At 34.7% G+C, this 18,374-nt stretch overlaps 1 protein-coding gene across 1 annotated transcript; it reads right to left on the reverse strand.

Annotated features, from left to right (window-relative positions):
* Window positions 1-3,767: 3,767 nt before the first annotated feature.
* On the reverse strand, window positions 3,768-18,010 carry LOC121992656 (something about silencing protein 10-like). Its single transcript, XM_042547157.1, has 15 exons — window positions 17,882-18,010; window positions 15,875-16,035; window positions 15,606-15,761; window positions 15,322-15,452; window positions 10,822-10,906; window positions 9,695-9,874; window positions 9,424-9,567; window positions 9,293-9,355; window positions 9,060-9,202; window positions 8,824-8,953; window positions 4,711-4,976; window positions 4,546-4,612; window positions 4,384-4,452; window positions 4,095-4,300; window positions 3,768-4,006 (listed from the first exon to the last, which is right to left on the reverse strand). The coding sequence occupies exons 2-14, from the start codon at window positions 15,965-15,967 to the stop codon at window positions 4,169-4,171; spliced, it is 1,659 nt and encodes a 552-aa protein (XP_042403091.1). The 5' UTR covers window positions 15,968-16,035; window positions 17,882-18,010; the 3' UTR covers window positions 3,768-4,006; window positions 4,095-4,168.
* Window positions 18,011-18,374: the final 364 nt, after the last annotated feature.

The following is an 18,374-nucleotide window of genomic DNA, read 5'->3' on the forward strand; positions in this document are numbered from 1 at the left end:
CTGCTCAAACCAAGATGCTCCACGTGGCGACGACTTGTCTGGATAAAATTCGCCTTCCGGGCGCCCGGATCCCCTCCGGGCGCCCGGACCACCTTGTTCCAGAAAGACTCCTTTTTCCTGCAAAACAAGGTTAGTCCGAGGCAAATATACATCCTGTAAAACAAATTGTTAGCACAGTTAAAGTTCAACAGATGGATAAAAAGAGTATGACTTAGATTCCGTCTTTCCGAGACCGGAATCTAGTCACGATCTCGACTTAGACATCCGAAATGGATCTAAGCCGGATCGACGCCTAATGTCCCCTTCCCGGGAACGCGTCCTCACAGTCACTCCCTTCCAGTGACTTACCTCACTTACCTGCCAGACGTCCGGTCAGCCTGTCGACCTGCCAGACGTCCGGTCAGCCCTTCGACCCGTCTAGACTTCTCGCCAAGCGTCCGGTCAGCCCGTCGACCCGCTTGGACTTCTCGCCAGCTATCCGGTCAGCCCGTCGACCTAGCTGGACTTTGTGCCAGACATCCGGTCAGCCCGTCGACCTGTCTGGACTTCTCCTGCACACTCGATCAAAGTGTCAGACAACAACAAGACTAACTTAACCTATTTGTCATTCATCAAAACCTGGGTTAAATCGTTAGTGCTAGCCGCACCAACAGTATGTCGCGATAAACCTTGAATCGATCCACCGATCGATCCAGGCGAATTTCCAGAGCACAGAGGCGCTCTGGATCGATCCGTGGATCGATCCAAAGCCTCCCCGATCGATTGGGAGCAATCCAATCGATTGGGATCCGACCGTTGGCGCAGATAAAGGCTGTTGGCATGCGTCTTCTTCGGAAGAACTTCTACTGTTCAATCACGATCTTCACCAGCAACTCCACAGCTCTCACTAAGCTCCAGATCGCCAGTTCTTGAAGGTTCTTGGAGGTTCTTCCAAGTCAAGAGGCGGATCAAAAGCAAGAAGAAGAAACTAGGGTTAGGGCTTTTGTACTCATTGCAAGCTTGTGCTTGTATTTCATTACCTTTCCCTCTCTTCTTGTATTGAGAGTCTTGTAGGGCTTCTCCGCCTTTGGTAGTTACCATAAAGGAGTGTTTCATAGTGGAGGGTGCGTAAGTAGGTGTGGATCCTTGGACTAGTCACCTCTTGTGAGGTGGATACAAAGTAAATCATCCTTGTTAGCATTGAGTGTTCTTGTTTCTTGTATTTCCGCTGCATATCTCTGAAGAAACAAGCAACGACGAGCACCTAGCACGCGACGAGTTATTCACCCCCCCTCTAGCTACATTTCGGTCCTAACACTAATTTGGTTAGACATGATGGACAAAAAAAATTTGAATCAATTCAAATAAAAATTAATGTAATTCCGAAAGCCTCTTTAATCTATTTATACCCTCTAATTGAATTCAATAGCATAAATTATAGACACTAAATTTATTGTTAGAGAAAATAGTCTGTTACCAAAAATATTGAAAAATTAGCTCAATTTAAATATATAGAATTAAATTTATTTATCTGTCAAAATAACCTGAGTAAATAAACTCAAGCTGTCAGCAAAGGTTGGTATATGCGAAGCACTGAGTCCAGACTTCACAATGGTTGAGTGACAGAGTGGGTTGAGACGTCGAGCGTCCGGTTGGGCAGAGAACCCAAGCGAGCAGTGTACCCGAGTTGCCGAGCGAGAAGAGCGGACTAGTGATCGGCTGGGCAAAGTAGCCGACCAAGTATAGCGGTCGAGCAATAGATTAGTCTGAGTGACCGATCGGGTATAGTAATTGACCGGGTATAGCAGTCGAGCAGTAGAGCAGACTGAGTGACCGACCGGGTATAGTAGTAGACCGGGTATAGCGATCGAGCAGTAGATCTGTCTGAGTGACCAATCTGGAAAATTAGTCGACTGGTATAGCGGTCGAGCAGCAGATCAATCTGAGTGATCGATCGAGCAAAGTACCAAGCGGGCGAGCGAGCGTGCGACTAGATAGGCTTGCGATCGAGTAGACAAAGAGGTCAAGCAAGTGACCGACCGAGCGGGCAGACAAATCGGTCATGCAAGAGGTAGATCGGGAGCACCAGGCGGCCGGGAAGAGAGGTTGAGTCGCCAAGGGACTAAGTGGCCAATTGGGCGGACAGAGAGGTCGACCAGGAAGGCTTTTCTATGTGTGTAACATTTTGTCTGTAGTCGCAGTCTCCTTTTATATAGGAGCTCATAGCAACGGACAACATTAATAATCATTTAATGATTATTATTCATCGAGCTATGAAACACCAACATTTCACTAATCTCTAATTAACGCATTCGTTACAAATAAGCAGCACCACCAATCTGGTTCAGTATAATTAATGCATTCAATGTGTGCAGGTCGTGCTCACACATGATTCAACTTGGTTCAGTATAATTCAGAACCTGAATTTACACCCCCCCCTGTGTACCCACGCATGAGAGAGAGTCTCTCCCCATGCATTTGTTCACATCATCAATGCATATGAATCAATATAAACCAATCAATATGCCTTGAAACTTTCAATGTGGAACCAAAGTCTCATTCACAATGAAGTTTCTTCCTTCTTCCACCTCTTCTTCATTCACATATATACAACTTTTTTAAACTGATAAAGACTCAATAAAATTTGTTAAACCAAACTAGTTGATTGACCTAGAAAATTTCAAATCAAATCAGTTCAAATCAAAATTAATGTATTCTCAGAAGTCTCTTTAATATATGTATGTCCTGTAATTGAATTTAATATCATAAATCATGATCAATGAATTTTTAAACCGGTAAAGACTTAATAAAATTTATCACAAACACATTATAAATCCTAGGATAATGATATTTACTAATTAATATCATCAATAGTTTTTAGGACTCTCTTGTTCTAAAAATATCAAACTTTTAAATTTTTAAATGATATTAGTCCATTAATCAGTTTCATCTGAAATTGACTAATAGGTTTAGAAAACTTTGAATCACTTAAACTAAAATCAATGTATTCCAAGAAGCCTAAAGCCTCCTTAATATGTTTATGTCCTCATATCTAAAGTCGATAACGTAAATCGAGAATAATAAATTTTGAATAGATAGAGTACAAATATAGAAAAATCTCAAAGTTATTTCATGAAAAAAAACTATCAAATTTAAATTCATGAGCATAAATGCATTAAATAGGTTTACAGACATGATTTGGAATTAATAACATTTTTTGATATTAACTTTAATATTAAATTTTGAAATGAAAAATTAAAAAGTTTTTCCATTTCCAAACAGGCCCTGATATGCTAATATTTACATAATAACCACTTGATTTAGTGGCCGTATAGGATTGCATAAGCGAGGGGCAGAATGTCGTGGTTAGGTTGATTCAACGGTAAATCATCTTTCAATGATAAACTTGCATTCGGAATTCCACACTCGTATATTATAAAAAAAAATTCCCTACCTATAAGCCTCGCCATGCTCTTTCATGATAAATTTGCATTCGAAATTCCACTAGTATATTATAAAAAATATTCCCTACCTATAAACCTCGCCATGCACTTCAATCATTGACCAATCATTGCAGGCGGCCCTAGGCCTAAGAGGCGTCCACACACATCGCTCAATCTAACGATCTCATGTATGTGTGTGATATAATTGCATTAAAATGCATGATAAAGCTATCATAAAATTATTATAGTATGACTTAAAAAATAACCTCTTACAAAACAAATCAAGACAGTATGCAATAAACTCCCTTTTAGGACCAACATTGATGGAAAGTTCAAATACCCAGATTGACAGAAACTTCATATAAAATACTAGTAGTCCACCTTAAAATACTAGTAGTCCACCTTATAGGATTGCATTAAAATACTAGTAGTCCACCTTGTTTAATCAATAAAATTGAAAAAATACCTATAAAAATTAATATGTTCAACAAACATTCCTCTGAAATGCTTTGAAAAATACATATCATTTTTAACAAAAATATTTATCGTGCAATATTAAGTCTTCTTTCAGATGACTATCTTGCCTGCAGGTGAAAAAAAAAAATAAGATTACAAATTTGATACTCAAAGATTTAACAGACGGATAGCACACCAGCAAGAGACAACACATACCCTCCCTCAACAGGAAACAAGTCCGGTTGAAAATGAACTTGATAGATAGCACAAACACCCAAAACTCGTCATCCTCAACTTTTGAATCTAATACTCCGGCTAACGTTCATGTTGATTCCAGTCGATTCTCCACCGTATGGACCACTCGGCTTCCTAATTTCACGCACCTGCCCTTTTCTCCTTTTAAGTTGCTTTTCGTGTTTATGCTGCAACAACAAAGGCATTAGCGTGTATACTCTATACAATATAATTTTATCCAGTATGTATACCCATTAAAACTAATAATTACCCTGTATTTCTTCCGTGGATTTTTGTTGAGCTTATTCCGAGAACGAGTTAGCCCTCTATTCTTCTCCATCTGTGACACAAAATGTACATGTAAACTCAACAAAATGTACATCTCAAAGAGAATGTGAGATATTTCTACTAAGAGCATGCGGAAGGAACACACCTGATATGTGATATGTCTCTTACCATCAGCATCGGCTTCAGCTCCCGCAGGTGGAACATCTGGTTTCCTGTGTCATGTTAGAAAATTAAAATGAGAATCCCGGAGAGCACTATTATTTTTTCCCCCAATGAGCCCATAGAACTTTGAGTTTTCTTTCAAACCTACCGTGCATATTTTTCTGCTTTAACCATGAGCTTTTCAACCCTTTGCCTTTTTACCTCTTTATAAAATTCATCCTCTGACTCATTTGATTCATCTGCTTCTTGGACATTAGTGTCATCCATGGACCCACCAGTAACTCCATATTCATCCGGGGCCAGATCACTGTCATCTATAGCTCCTGCCTTTGCAAGAACTCGCAGTTCACGTTGCCTACGCCTTTCACCAATATCATCTCTTTTTGGCAAGTCATCATCACCACCAGAGACAATCTAGAAAAAGAACTCTTAAAATTATGTTTTTAACAAAAATATTTAAAAAATAGTTTCCCGAAATAAATATCTGCTCCTCAAAGTCATATAGGAATGATTCATTGTATGGATAATAAAAGGAAAAGTTTGTCTCTGTATATAAAATGATTAATTGTATGGACAACAATTAATTGTAGTATAGGTGTTCGACACATTTAAGACTAGAGCTAGAATGTTTATTAGAATTAAGATCTCCATAGTATCACGTCAAAATGATCATTGTCTACATAGTATTACGTCAAAATTATCAATGTGAATATCCAAAATCTGAATCTATGGTTGATAAGTTAACCAATAAGCACATCATGGGACTAAACTTCTAAAGTTTGGTTTTCCATAAGGTAGTAAAAAGTTTGTGCAATGACAAATTGGCAATATAAGAGACATGGTGCATTAATGTAGAATAGATTAAAATTAATTATTCCTAAAATAACCTATGAACATTATCTCAAATGGAATAATAGGACAAGGACGCAACATGGAAAACACATTGATGCTTTAGGAAATAAGTAAAATAGCATGTGACAAAAATTGTTGGCAAACAGGCACTAAGTAATAAATATTTACATTGGGCTTTCAACTGATGGATGGAAGAGGAGTGAACAATGAATTACAATATAGGAAGGAAGATGACATTCTGCTTTAGCTAGTTGTTGAATTCCAAGGTTCGAAATTTAGAGTTTGTGTCGATATTTCAATCTTTTATTAGAAAAAGTGTCTCGGTATCATGCTGACGTTTCACCATATGGTGCCAGCAACGAATTAGAGGTGAAAGGAGGAAAGAGATTAAAAAAAATAGGACAGTTATATAGATGTTTGCTTTCCATTTGGAAAATTAAGATTAGGACATCATACAAACTTAAAAAAAATAATAACATTAACTCAATTTTAGCATGCTAAAGAGACTTGAGTGTTCACATGAAATGGTAGTCGTCAACTTGATTAGCACAATGACATAGAAGATATTGTCTTAGTACCAATTTCAATAATTTATCAAACGATACATTTCAACCATTTCGTTTGACACAGTATGGGATTTTGTAAATTCAATATCACAACATCAACTTGGCTACACTTTTCATGTTAGACTTAGTTTGCAGCTTAGCTCCACCTTTTTTGCTAGACTAAGTATGTCAGCCAAAGCTGATCCTATTTTTCAATTTCTCAGTGAATCCATTAATAGTTAAATGAAATTGAAGAAATTATATTTTGGATGACTAGGAATAAAATTTGATTAGCATGTAATCAAATTTCTGCTGGTAGTATTAATCGGTTAGCAAGCTAATTTGAATCTCAGTATAAGAAAATTCAAAGAGTAGTGGAAATTAGAAAAAAAATGAAAAAGGTTAAAATAGGAAGAAGAAAGTAAGCAAGGAAGTTTCATGTTTAGGAATGTCACTTGTCACACTTTTCCTCAGTTAGCTCCCATTTGCAGCACAAAATCAAGTCAATGAAAAATCGGAAGTGCACAATGAGAAATTCAAATACTTGGGTTAAAAAAGATCAGAATTAAATTGAAAATTTAAAAACAACTTTGAAGCAAAATTAAATCTTTAAAGCTAGATACAAAAAATTATGGAAGGCACCACCAGTAAACACAAAATAGTGTTCATGAAGATTAAAGGTATTCATAAAATGCATATAAACTTAAAAATCATAATAAGAAGTTATCAAACCATAAGCTATAACTTATTTATTCACAATAAAAACACTAATAGAAAATATGGTACGAATAATAAGATGCACAGTTAAAATTTAAAATATGCTTACAATATACCTAATTGGTAACTTTGATAAAAATAGATCAAATATCCTAATAAACAAACAATTAAATCAATATTATTAAGACATATGGAGTTGCTGCCACCCCGGAATCTGTCTAATTACTGATGGTGCTTGAATCCACCCTACCATTTACTATACTGTTTATAATCTCACCTCACACAAACACAATGCAACCAGTGCAATCAACTCAAGACCTCTGATAGACTCTTCATTTACTCCCTCTGTGTACTGTGTACAAATCATATAATGGCAACTCCAACACTTTCAAGTTGGGATTCGATATTCTTATTTAGAAGTGGACATGCCAAGACACTTAGCTCTAACACCTATATGAGATACTCATAGATAAGTAAGATAGCTAGAGACAATTTTCCATCTTGCAATACTTCAAGCTGCCATGATGAACTTAGGCCAGATGGAGCCAGCTTTTGTCTAATATTAATCCAACTCGAAATTTTTTACTTTCAAAGAAAATTTGACATAACATGATATCTTCCAAATATTGGCTACTATCAAGTGGATATCAAGGATTAAATAAAGTATGAGCATAACACAACATGACATCTTCCAACTCTGTACCAACATTCAAAACAAAAACTATCAGATCTATCAAATATAACCAATTTTAAGATGCCACTTTGATACACTTAAGTTCCCCAAAATTTACTACAACTACCTCAACTTATAGTACTACTTTCTAGGTAAAATCCAAGACTTCAGGGATTATTTGGTTCAAGTACATCTTTATATATGACAGGTAAATCTAAATTGTTTATCTTTTCCACCTTTCTATCTATTTCTATTGTTGATGGTTTTCATATTCCAATTGAAGGGCAAGACTCTGTTTGTATCCCTCATTATTCTTAGGCGATTATTTACGTTTAATATATGCAACCAACTTTTACTAGCTTTTATATTCCCCAAGGCCTTATCCACACAACCATAAAGGTGTATGCACCTCAATGGAATGATATTGCAAAATGTAAGAATTGATATCTGCTTGATTGCATTTTTAAAATGGTTTATATGCATATACCAAAGCAATATTACAAAAATAAGTTTCTTATTTACCTAATTAATCATTCTTTTGCACTCAATAGTAAAATACTCATTCCACATTTTTATCTGAAATAAATTATTTTTCCTTTACTACCAAGCAGTTTTGGTTGTTTATCCTCTGTTCATATTTTTAGATCTGAACAAGGCAAATTTAGACCACGAACTGTTCATTTTATCATTCCAAGTAATCTTGACTGTGAACCCAAAAGAGTTAATAGGCATTATGATGCAATTTTTCTTCATTCTTCTGTGTTTTCTGATGTCATATTCTTGATTTTTTCCCATCATCTTCTAAAACTATACCACTTCCACCAAAACCCACATTGACATCTTCCCTAGTATTATGTACCCAAGAAGATATCTTCGGAGTAGCAACATCTGCAACCTCAATAGCAGATCATCAGACATTGACTTACCGATTCCTTCTGGAAGGTAAGCATACTTCTCCTAAGTATCATATAGCTAAATCGCACTTGGGCAGAACGATGCATTTGGGCAATCCATACCTAATGAGTAGGGCCAACAAGAGCTCAATAGGAGTCCAAATTTTGGGTTAATTATGCATTTAGTCCTCAAAGCCCAAAACTTAGTTTCTTACTAACCACTATTCACTTTAATGTTTCAATTAACTTAATTACAAACGTTAAACCTGGCATTATCTCTATCTTCATATTTGTCTTACTTCCTCATTTCCTAGGATTCCTTTAGGTGGTGATTTAAACCATCTTAGTTTCATAACTCTTGGAAAGATTACTTTAAGGGGTAAACTAAACCAAAATCGTTAGCCTCAAGTGATAGGGAATTGGGAACTTGAATGCTGACCGGAAAATTTATTCGTGGTACTTGAACTGATCTTGGAAACTAATCAATAAAAGAACTCTAAAGAAAAGCTGTAACATAAATCAACATGCCACAATGACAAACATGAAGAATTGAGAATATTTGAGATTTAAGAAAGCCATACCTTTGTCTTGCTTGATTTATTTCCAAATAACTGAGAAGGTTTCCGCAACTTTGATGAAGTAGAAATGCTCTTGGAATTAACCGATATTTGCTGCACATCATCATCAAAATCCTCCAATACTCCACGATATCTGTTAAGAAATAAAAAATTCTCCACACAATATTTAATGCATAAAGTTGATTGAAGCTAACAAGACCAAAGGGAGTAGACATATCGTGTAAAAAAACTTAGCTTACTTGTTAACAGCCTTCTGATCACCATTTTGAACATTTTCAGGTTTTGACTTTGTTATATTATAAATACCTTTCTGCTTCAGCTTTTCTTCTAGATTTGCTCTTACTTTCAGCATTTCCAAACTTTGAATGCCAATTTTAGCATGCTGGTTCATGATTATGTGGTGTTGTTAGTACACTGAGTACATTACCAATTCAAATTATCAAAACAAGCTTATCAAGTTGTTCATGAAAACCTTTTCTAGGTGATTAGGGTTGATTTTTTTAGCATCCTCTGATGAGTTATGTTTCTCAGAATCCTGCATTTTTATAAAAGAGAAGTATAAGAAATAATAAGAATGTGATGTTTAATCAATACAAATTATACTTTATTTGGTTCTGCTGAATAGCTATGTTTTTCAGTTTTGTCTTCTAATGGTACATGTCCTATAAGCACATTGTCTGAGCTGATTGATGTAGCATTTACAAGCTTCTCTAACTCTGAAGGAAGGTTGACATCCACCAACTTAACCTGTTGAAAAAATTGGTATGATATAATACATAATTAAGAAAGATGAAATGTAACCAGCAAAGAATAAATAAAGAAAAGGCAATTTACAATTTGTGCATATACTTGAAAAAAATAAATAGAAATGCACCTTCTCCAACAGATCCTTGATCTCAACCAATCGTGATACTACTGGATGATCACGAATAGGGTGCCCCTCTGACTTGAGAAGGAGATAATAACTTATTGTCTGGCAATAGACCAATAATAAAACATATTTTACCTCCTCAAAATGCATTCCTACTCTACGTCTGTCAGTCCTTTGCCCAAACTGCAAGTGTGCCAAAGAAAAAGAAACATAATCCCAGTGTATTTGTATCGAAGAAAACATTGACTTAAGTAATAAAACACCAAAACCAGAAAATAGAGCAAGTATTAACAGAAGTTCTTATATTACAAAAACAGACAAATTAGTGATCCTAAAAAGGAATCACAAGACAAACAAGTTAAAACTCTGTGCAGAGATGCAAGTACAAAAAGATTGATCCATCAGTATATGCCCAAGAGATCATTTTGTAATTTGTAGCATCACACAGTGAGTTGTCTGTAACGCCATGCTAGGATGAAAATTTGACTCTAGCACCATATTGACAAAAAAACATCAAAGGTAGTTCTCCTTGTTGGTGCAGTATCAGTGTTACTAAAACATGTTAATAATCTATTAATTCGATAAGAATGTACCATTAGATGAACACTATATGGCAAGATGTATAAGTAAAATCCTGACTCCATGTCATTTAAATGTTCATAGGCTACAGCAATAAATCAAATTTCATTATGCGCCAGTTGGAATGAGCCAAATTTTTCTTTCCACACACCAATAGACCAATAGAAAAGCGAGAAGGCACAAGATGCATGTTGCAAGAATGAGCCGCCATCCTCCTCCACAAGCAAAAAAAGGATACTAGGGTCCTCTTCATAAGACTGTTAAAGATGACTATATATCATGGTTATCCTGCTCTACTGGTTATGTGTATCATGGTAGTTATCCTGTTTCTACTGGTTATGCATATTTTGGTCCCTACACATTGCCCAACTTCTGAATATCACACTTAATTGAACTTATTTGCTGCGTTAATTATTTTTACTTTGCAGTGTTCTCAATTACTGAGGACTGTCATTGATGAAACTGAAAAGGGGAGGTATTGCAAGAATGATATATGACAAGAACTCTTTTATTGGAGCTATTACAAAAGGGAAGTATAACCAAGTGTTTACCTTGAGAAGGGCTGGTTTCAGTTTTTGAACTTCGACAAGAGTTTCATTTAATTCAGAAAGCAAACCAACCAATTCTGGAGCAGAACTGCAAAGAACAAATTTCAAATTGCATACATAGAACACAATCGCATCACAAACAAATGCTAACACGTTCAAGATATTCAACTAGGCAATGCCACATGCATTTTGATTATATTCAACTTGGTCTATGGAAGTGCATTAGAATGACATGGTGTACTTTCCAGCATTTGGATATAGTGATTTGGATTCCACAATCTAAAACTTGGAATGAGAATCTCATCTCTAACAAATATATTTAGTTTAAATTCATAAATTAGTATGCAGAAAAAAATAGTTATGTTAATTGATTTAATAGAGAACTTGGATGGCCATATCAACCCAGCCAACCAAACTAAGTTGACCTGGCTATTCCAATCGATTGACTTAAATGATGGACCATGTGAACCAAACTAACTTGACCCAACTAGTTAACCAAACAAACCCAACAAAGCATACTTAGCAAACCACAATGGTTTGGCCAAGCAAGCCATTCTGGATCAATAACCCAATTAAGCAATCTCAATTCATGGGGTGGGCAAAGTGAGGTGAACTAAGTCACATCAATGAACTCGACATGACAAACAAGGCAGCTCAACCAGGTAATCCAAGCCCACTAAATTGGGTGATGTTGTCCACTACAGTGAGCGAAATGCATTGACCCAATTAGGCAAATTGAGCCATGTTGACTAACTCGACCAGGCAAATAAACTTAGGGTTGTAAATGAACTCAACATGAACAAGCTTAGTATTCGGCTTGATAAGAACTTATTTATGTTCGTCCAATACATCAATTAAATAAATAAGCTTGAATGACTCGTTAAATTAAACATACAAGCTGGTGAACAATCAACATACTACATAAACAAACAGTTTGAATTATCAACCTCAATAACCAATCAAACAAGAAAAAGTTTCAAACAAGCAAACAAGCTTTAATAAAAGCTCGATAACATCTAAATGAACCAAACTCAAGCCAAGCTCGAACCAAGTTCAAATACATAATAAATAAACCAACCCAAGTTTGAACAATTATTTCAATGGCTTGGTTCATTTTGTGGCTTGGCTCGGTTACCGTATCAAACAAGCTTGAACACTCAAAACTTGGCTCGGCTTGTTTACAACCCTTTATAAACTTGAACACACTAATTCTATCTAGAGAACTAAGATACTCAGCTAGTCAAATGACAATGTGGATTTTTCAACTCTGTTAAACAATCACAACCTTACAATATCTAGAGCATGGTAGGCAATATCGAAACCAGTATCAGGATCAGGTAATTCAAAGACATGTCAGTAGTATTAGTAAGATCACGAAAATTAAACTAATATTGAAAACAAGGAATGTATGAAGTAATAAAAGATGAAATCGCAATGGTGTATTAATTGCTGTTAAATGAATATATTGTTACACATTATATAATACAAGTTTGTTAAATGAGATTATATAATTTTTCTGTATATTTAGCAGCATACAATAATTGAAAAAATCAATTATTAATTTTTCTAACTATACTAGAAGTTCATACTAAAAATAATTGAATATTAGATTCATGATTTCTTTAGACAAATAGATATTAGTTATATACATACATAAAAAGTTATTTGTACATACATACATATGATTAATATTTGTACATTTATTAGTTATGCACATACATATATTGTTATAGTCTTATAGATACATAAGTACACAAATAGTTTACTAAAAAATATTTGTACAAGTATTTAATTGGATATTCAATGCCCACATGATATTTAAAAATAATGGTAGTTACTAATCAATAACATTATAAATAGGCTAAATTGTACAGACAGAGAACTTGGTGGGTTTTGTAATATGAAAATGATAAAGTAATAATTATATGTATTTATTCTCTACTGTATTTGTAATTGACAAACTGTCTTTAAAGAATACTACCTATTAAATGTTAAGCATTGCTATGCATTAATTATTGTGACCATAGTTATTAAACTGGGATTAGACCAGCCAGTCCAAACAGAAACAAATGAACCTGGGTGCCTCTCCAGGCTGCTTCCATAATCAGATTAGATAAGCAATTGAACCAGCCAAAGGATCAGTTAAATTGACCAATTTTTGTAAAAATGCTAACCAAGTCTTTTGACAAAATTGGCCAAACCATGTAGAATTTTAAAGATCTTAAATACCCTTTATATAACAAAATAGCTTTGAGCAATTGTAATTGGCAATTTTGACTCAATGAACTGAAGCTTAGAGGCTTGGATCGGGTTGTGGAGATGAAGATCCCAGGAGCTTGTGAACTTGAGAGCTACTTGGTATGGGTAACTGCAATGGCGCTCATGGAGAATCTTGGTGGATTTGAGATTTCTCCTGGTGGATTTGAGAAATGATGCCTTCGATCGAGGTGATGCTCAGATAGGGTTTTGCACTAAGAGCTCAGGAAGGAGCGCTCCATGGACTCAAGGACCTAAAGTCCTAACAATGTGAGAATTGTAAGTTATTATAAGATTATAATTTTAGGGTTTCATTTGATATTTGTAACATTATTGTAACAATGTTATGTCTACCCACGTAGTAGGGGAGCTATCTAGGTTTTGCTTGTTGAAGCCTCATAAGTGTTCTCAAGTATTGTAATCAACCGGCTCAAATCTTGGACCTTAAATAACCAACAGTGAAGAAGAAGTAATTTAACTTACAGTGAGTTACTAGAAGGTAATTGCCTATGCATTAAACAGATGGTCTTTTTCATTGGGAAATCCACAAGCAATCCACAAACCCCCTCCCGTGGCAGTCTCCTAGCAAAAGAGTTATTGGCATCCAATTGTTATTTGTGTGATATTCAAAATGTGTTTGTTGTAGCTTTTCTATATAAGCTCTTAGAGAGCTTTTGGACACTAAACATTAACGAAGATAGTTCTAATTTTCATGTGCCAGTCATCAACAAATGCCCAAAAGAATCCAAGAGCTTCAATAAGTATTATAAGGCTTCAACCCTCAAACTCATAGTAATTTACTCTCTTTGCATTCGTTTCATATCTTAAGGAAATGAACTTGTGAAATCCTAAAGTTGAGTCAAAGGGTTATCCTCAAAGCCAGGTCATAAAGTTACCAATGGACTATAAAGGCTTACCACATTGCCTTATTCTATAGGATGGTAATAGTCGATATTATGGGAATGACATATTGAACGTGCTATAGGAAGTAGGAATCTAGTAACGGTATAAAATCATCATGTTTATGCCGTGCTTCACATTCTTTAATTTCCATTGCGAATTTATCAGACATGCCAATCAATCACAAATGAGCACACTCTCTACTAATCATTTGTGCTGTTTGTGTTTTTGTACAAGGAATTTGTAATTTGATTATGTCATCTATTCAGCCCTGTACAATTTAGAATGACTGAGTTAGATCAAACTCAACAAGTAGTAATTCAATTTTAATCCAGAAATCAAGCATCATCAAGAAACTCGACAAGTTGCTAATGAAAATAGGCTTAGATTTACTGGAAGGGGGCTGGATTTGGAAAATGGATGTTTCTTCGAAAAAAGCAAGCATTATGACTATTGGACAGTTCCAATAGGAGAATCTTTTCAGACTCTAATTGAAACCTAAAATATATCACCAAACTCTAGATCTAAGAGCAGTTATTGCAAGATGTTCTGATTAACAGAAGATTGTTATTGCCATAATGATTCATGTGGCAAGCTAGGGCTCTTTGACACTAATGTTTGAAGCTCACTAAGGAGATCTACCTTCAACTTAAGGATGATTAGAGTGATTGGTCAGTGGAGAAGGCATTGAACAAGGGTTGTTACTCTACTATGAGGAATCTAAACTAATGAAAACAACACGTAAGTAGTGGCAATAGTCAGAGTTGTATTACAAACAAGTATTAAGGTTATTAAAATATTAATATACAAAATAAAAGAATTATTGTAATTACACTAAGAATTGGTATTATCAATAATAAATATTATTTGATTAATATTAATTAGATTACGATTTATATAAAATAATACAAACTTAATAAATATAATATTGATATCATTCCCAATTGTTATTATTCATATTACTAATAGCAATTACTTATAGTAAAAAATAATTTAACATAAAAAAAACAAATTATTTTATTTTCTTGCATTTTAAATTTACTTTTCTTGATCTAATTTTTTATGCAAGCAATACCAAAGCTTTGGAATGTCATACATTGATAGTGATGCTAATTTCGACACCATGTTTGATATTCATTCCACTGTACAAAAGTAAATGCTAATTTCCAGAACCATGTTCCATAGTCATTCCACTGTACAAAAGTAATCCAAATACATGTCTATATCATTCAATTTTTTTAAGGGTTGCAGAGAATATCAGATTCATATAACATAAGCTTTTCTCAAATATTAACTTCTATTAGAAAGATTGGCAGATTTAGACTGAAAAAAATGAAAGGAAGATACCTATGTACAATATCCATCTGCTCCTCTTTTGACAAAGAAGTAATGTCTTTCTTAATTTCTTCAAAACTTCTAAACGGATCATTTTCCTCAAAACCAGATTTCATTATAGCTGCCTTTCTAACAAAATCCTCCTGTTAACCAAGTTTTTCTCTTATAGAAGAATATTTTATGAAATAAAGAGCGTAAGTTTGAAATTTTTTAGTATTCGCTCTAAAAAATTCATACTACTAATTAATTAATTACAAAACGAAAGAAATCAGTACAAAAGCAAAAGTAAATCTAACCTGGAATGTTTTATTCTGTTTATCATAATTAGTATTATCTTCTTCATAATTTTCTAGGCCAAAATCTTCCATCAAAAGGGATTTTGCCTTCTCTCTCTGAATCTTCAATACCTCAGCCTCCTCCTCTATAGGAAAATCTTCATCACTTGATTGAAGCTGTAGTTGCAAATCAATAGATAGCACAACATAGAAAGAGGCTAAGTAACAAATCTATACCATACTATAGCTTGGTGGAGAACAGAAAATCAGAGTGAGCAAACATTCACTACCTCATAGTCAACATTATCAGCACTATAATATAAGTTCTTCCATCTACCCCATATAGCTTTTCTTTGATCTTCATCTTCTTCAGGATCATCCATCTCATCATCATCATCACCATCATCATTGCCTCCAAACTTAAGCTTTAGATATCTTGCTTGTCTTTCAACTGGAATAAGATTAAAGATGAGTATTTTTCTATTGTTACTATGAACGCAGAAAAATCATACAAAAGAAAAGTAAACCATGTGAAATTTCACATGAACACTTAGTTGCAAAATAAATTTATATGCATGTCTCAACATATATGCAAGATTAGAAGAAAGATTAATACTAAGTAAAAATAGAATAGAGAAGAACAACAACTATATTGGCTGTTTATTCTTTAGGATTTTACAAAATATTGCCACTGTGATTGCAGGATTACAACTCAAACCATGGGATCATCCAGAATCTGCTACCAAATGTATTAACACAGTGATTATCAATAATCTGCTACCAACTTCATATGACTGTCAATTTTGTGATTCAAACCATCGAAATCCTATATGCATAATTAAAGCCTAGACAATCACTTTCTGTATTAGGGAAGGAACTGGTCTAGAATTTTTAGAACCTACCTTCTTCTGAGATAGCGCAATCTTCAAAACCAAACAATGAGCTGAGTCCTGTTTTGATGGGTCTGCCCTATCTTCTCTAATGAAGTGAAAAAAAAAATGTAAAAAGTTGTTGGTTGATCGGTTGTTGACCAATGGAAGCATGGGAGAAAGAAGGCTAACAAAGATTTTTCATTTGAGCAAAAAAGAGAAAGAGGAGATAGGTTTGAAAATCCAATCAAGCCTCTTCCTAGACTGACTACACGACTAGCACTGAAGTTAAAAAAAAAGGAGCAACTCAGTACTTGGCATTCACGCCAATGCGAGGTTCCGATAAAGTGTTGAATCACATTGGGTCTAATGTACGCAACCTTGCCTTACATTGTAAGAGAATGTTTCCGCGACTCAAATCTATGACCACAAGGTTATGCAGCAACAATTTTACCATTGCGCCAAGGCTCTCCACCAGACTAGCACTGAAGTAACCATCAAAAATAGAGAAAGAGAATATTGATTTTGACAATTCAGTCTAGCGGAGTGTGTCGGTGCCGTTGTTGTTTCGGTTGGCGGGCGAAATTAGCCAGTACGGCATGAGATTTTAAATCATGCTAAAAACATTTTAAAAAATCACATGTTTAAATTGTGATATGTTTTACTAAACCTTTTATTTTTTTCAAAAAATAAAATAAAAAGTTGAACTTCTGTTCCTTATTTTTTTGGCATTAAAAGCTTCAGAATCATCAAGCTCTAGTGTGATAGCACAAATTTATAGTGATTTTGCAAAAAATAATGATAAGGGATTATCATTATAGTCATCTCTTGAACCCTTTTAAAGAAATATTTCCTGTAAAATCATCCCAAGACATGCCAAAGCAATATACATCATGAGAACCGAAAGGCAAATAACATTAAAGCATGCTAGAACTATGTCCATCACACCAGCACATGGCACATTACAATTACAAGCCACATCAAAAGAGAGCAAATCCTTGTTGATGTGCTTCTTCTTATGTTGACACTAGGAGCAAATGAAATTTGAAATAACTATAAGAGCTCAGTTAAGTATCACTACAAAACTATCATGTTAGTGCTCGAGAGACACACCATATATCGCTGGGGTAAAAAGTGGGGGCTCTTCAAACCATGTCCTAGAGAGTAGATCCTTGTTAATATGAATATTTCATACACTAACACTAGGAGTAAATGAAATGTGAAATAACTGTAAGAGCTCAGTTAAGTATCACTACATACTATACTGTTAGGGCCAAAGAAATAGATTATAGATCATATTGCTGAAGGATAACGAGTGGGGAATAACAATGTACTTTGCTTACATTAAGATACTTATAGAACAAGATTTAAATTAAGTCGCATTTGGAAACAGAATAAGATCTCAATAAAATTATAAGTCATACTTACTTTTATCAGCAAAGTCTTTCTCTTTGATACTATAACTAGGCCCATCAAATTCCTTGTCATCGTCATCCTCATCCTCATCCTCATCCTCCTCAATCTCAGCATCTTCACTACCCTAAACATCAATAAAAGAACAAGACTTAAATAAATAAATCAACATAAGAGGATAGATATAAGAAATGTGAGTTGAATAATTACTAGCAGAAGATATGCATTTGCATGCACATACATATTGCTTACAGTAAAAAAATCATAATAACCCCCCTCTTTTTCACTAATATCAAAGGAGTGTACATCTTTGAAAACACGAACTCCCCAATTTATATCATCTACCAAATATTGCTTTATGGTCTTATGGAACTGATTTAAACCATGATTTGAAATCTCGTACCATATCGAGCAAAATGGTTGAAACGTATCGTTCTGGAAAATCACATAAACTTGATACCACTCGGCACATGTCGTAGTTTCAATCTTTGATCAGAAAGATATAGTT

This window comes from Zingiber officinale, chromosome 6B (assembly GCF_018446385.1).
Source record: "Zingiber officinale cultivar Zhangliang chromosome 6B, Zo_v1.1, whole genome shotgun sequence".
NCBI lineage: Eukaryota > Viridiplantae > Streptophyta > Magnoliopsida > Zingiberales > Zingiberaceae > Zingiber > Zingiber officinale.

Excerpts from the sequence above, each read along its gene's own strand:
- LOC121992656 (XM_042547157.1), bottom strand. The coding sequence starts at position 15,967 with ATGGATGATCCTGAAGAAGATGAAGATCAAAGAAAAGCTATATGGGGT. Across the intron at positions 9,568-9,694 it reads TCAAGGATCTGTTGGAGAAG|GTTAAGTTGGTGGATGTCAA; the intron begins GTGCATTTCTAT and ends TTTTTTCAACAG. Across the intron at positions 4,301-4,383 it reads ATCCACGGAAGAAATACAGG|CATAAACACGAAAAGCAACT; the intron begins GTAATTATTAGT and ends TTGTTGTTGCAG.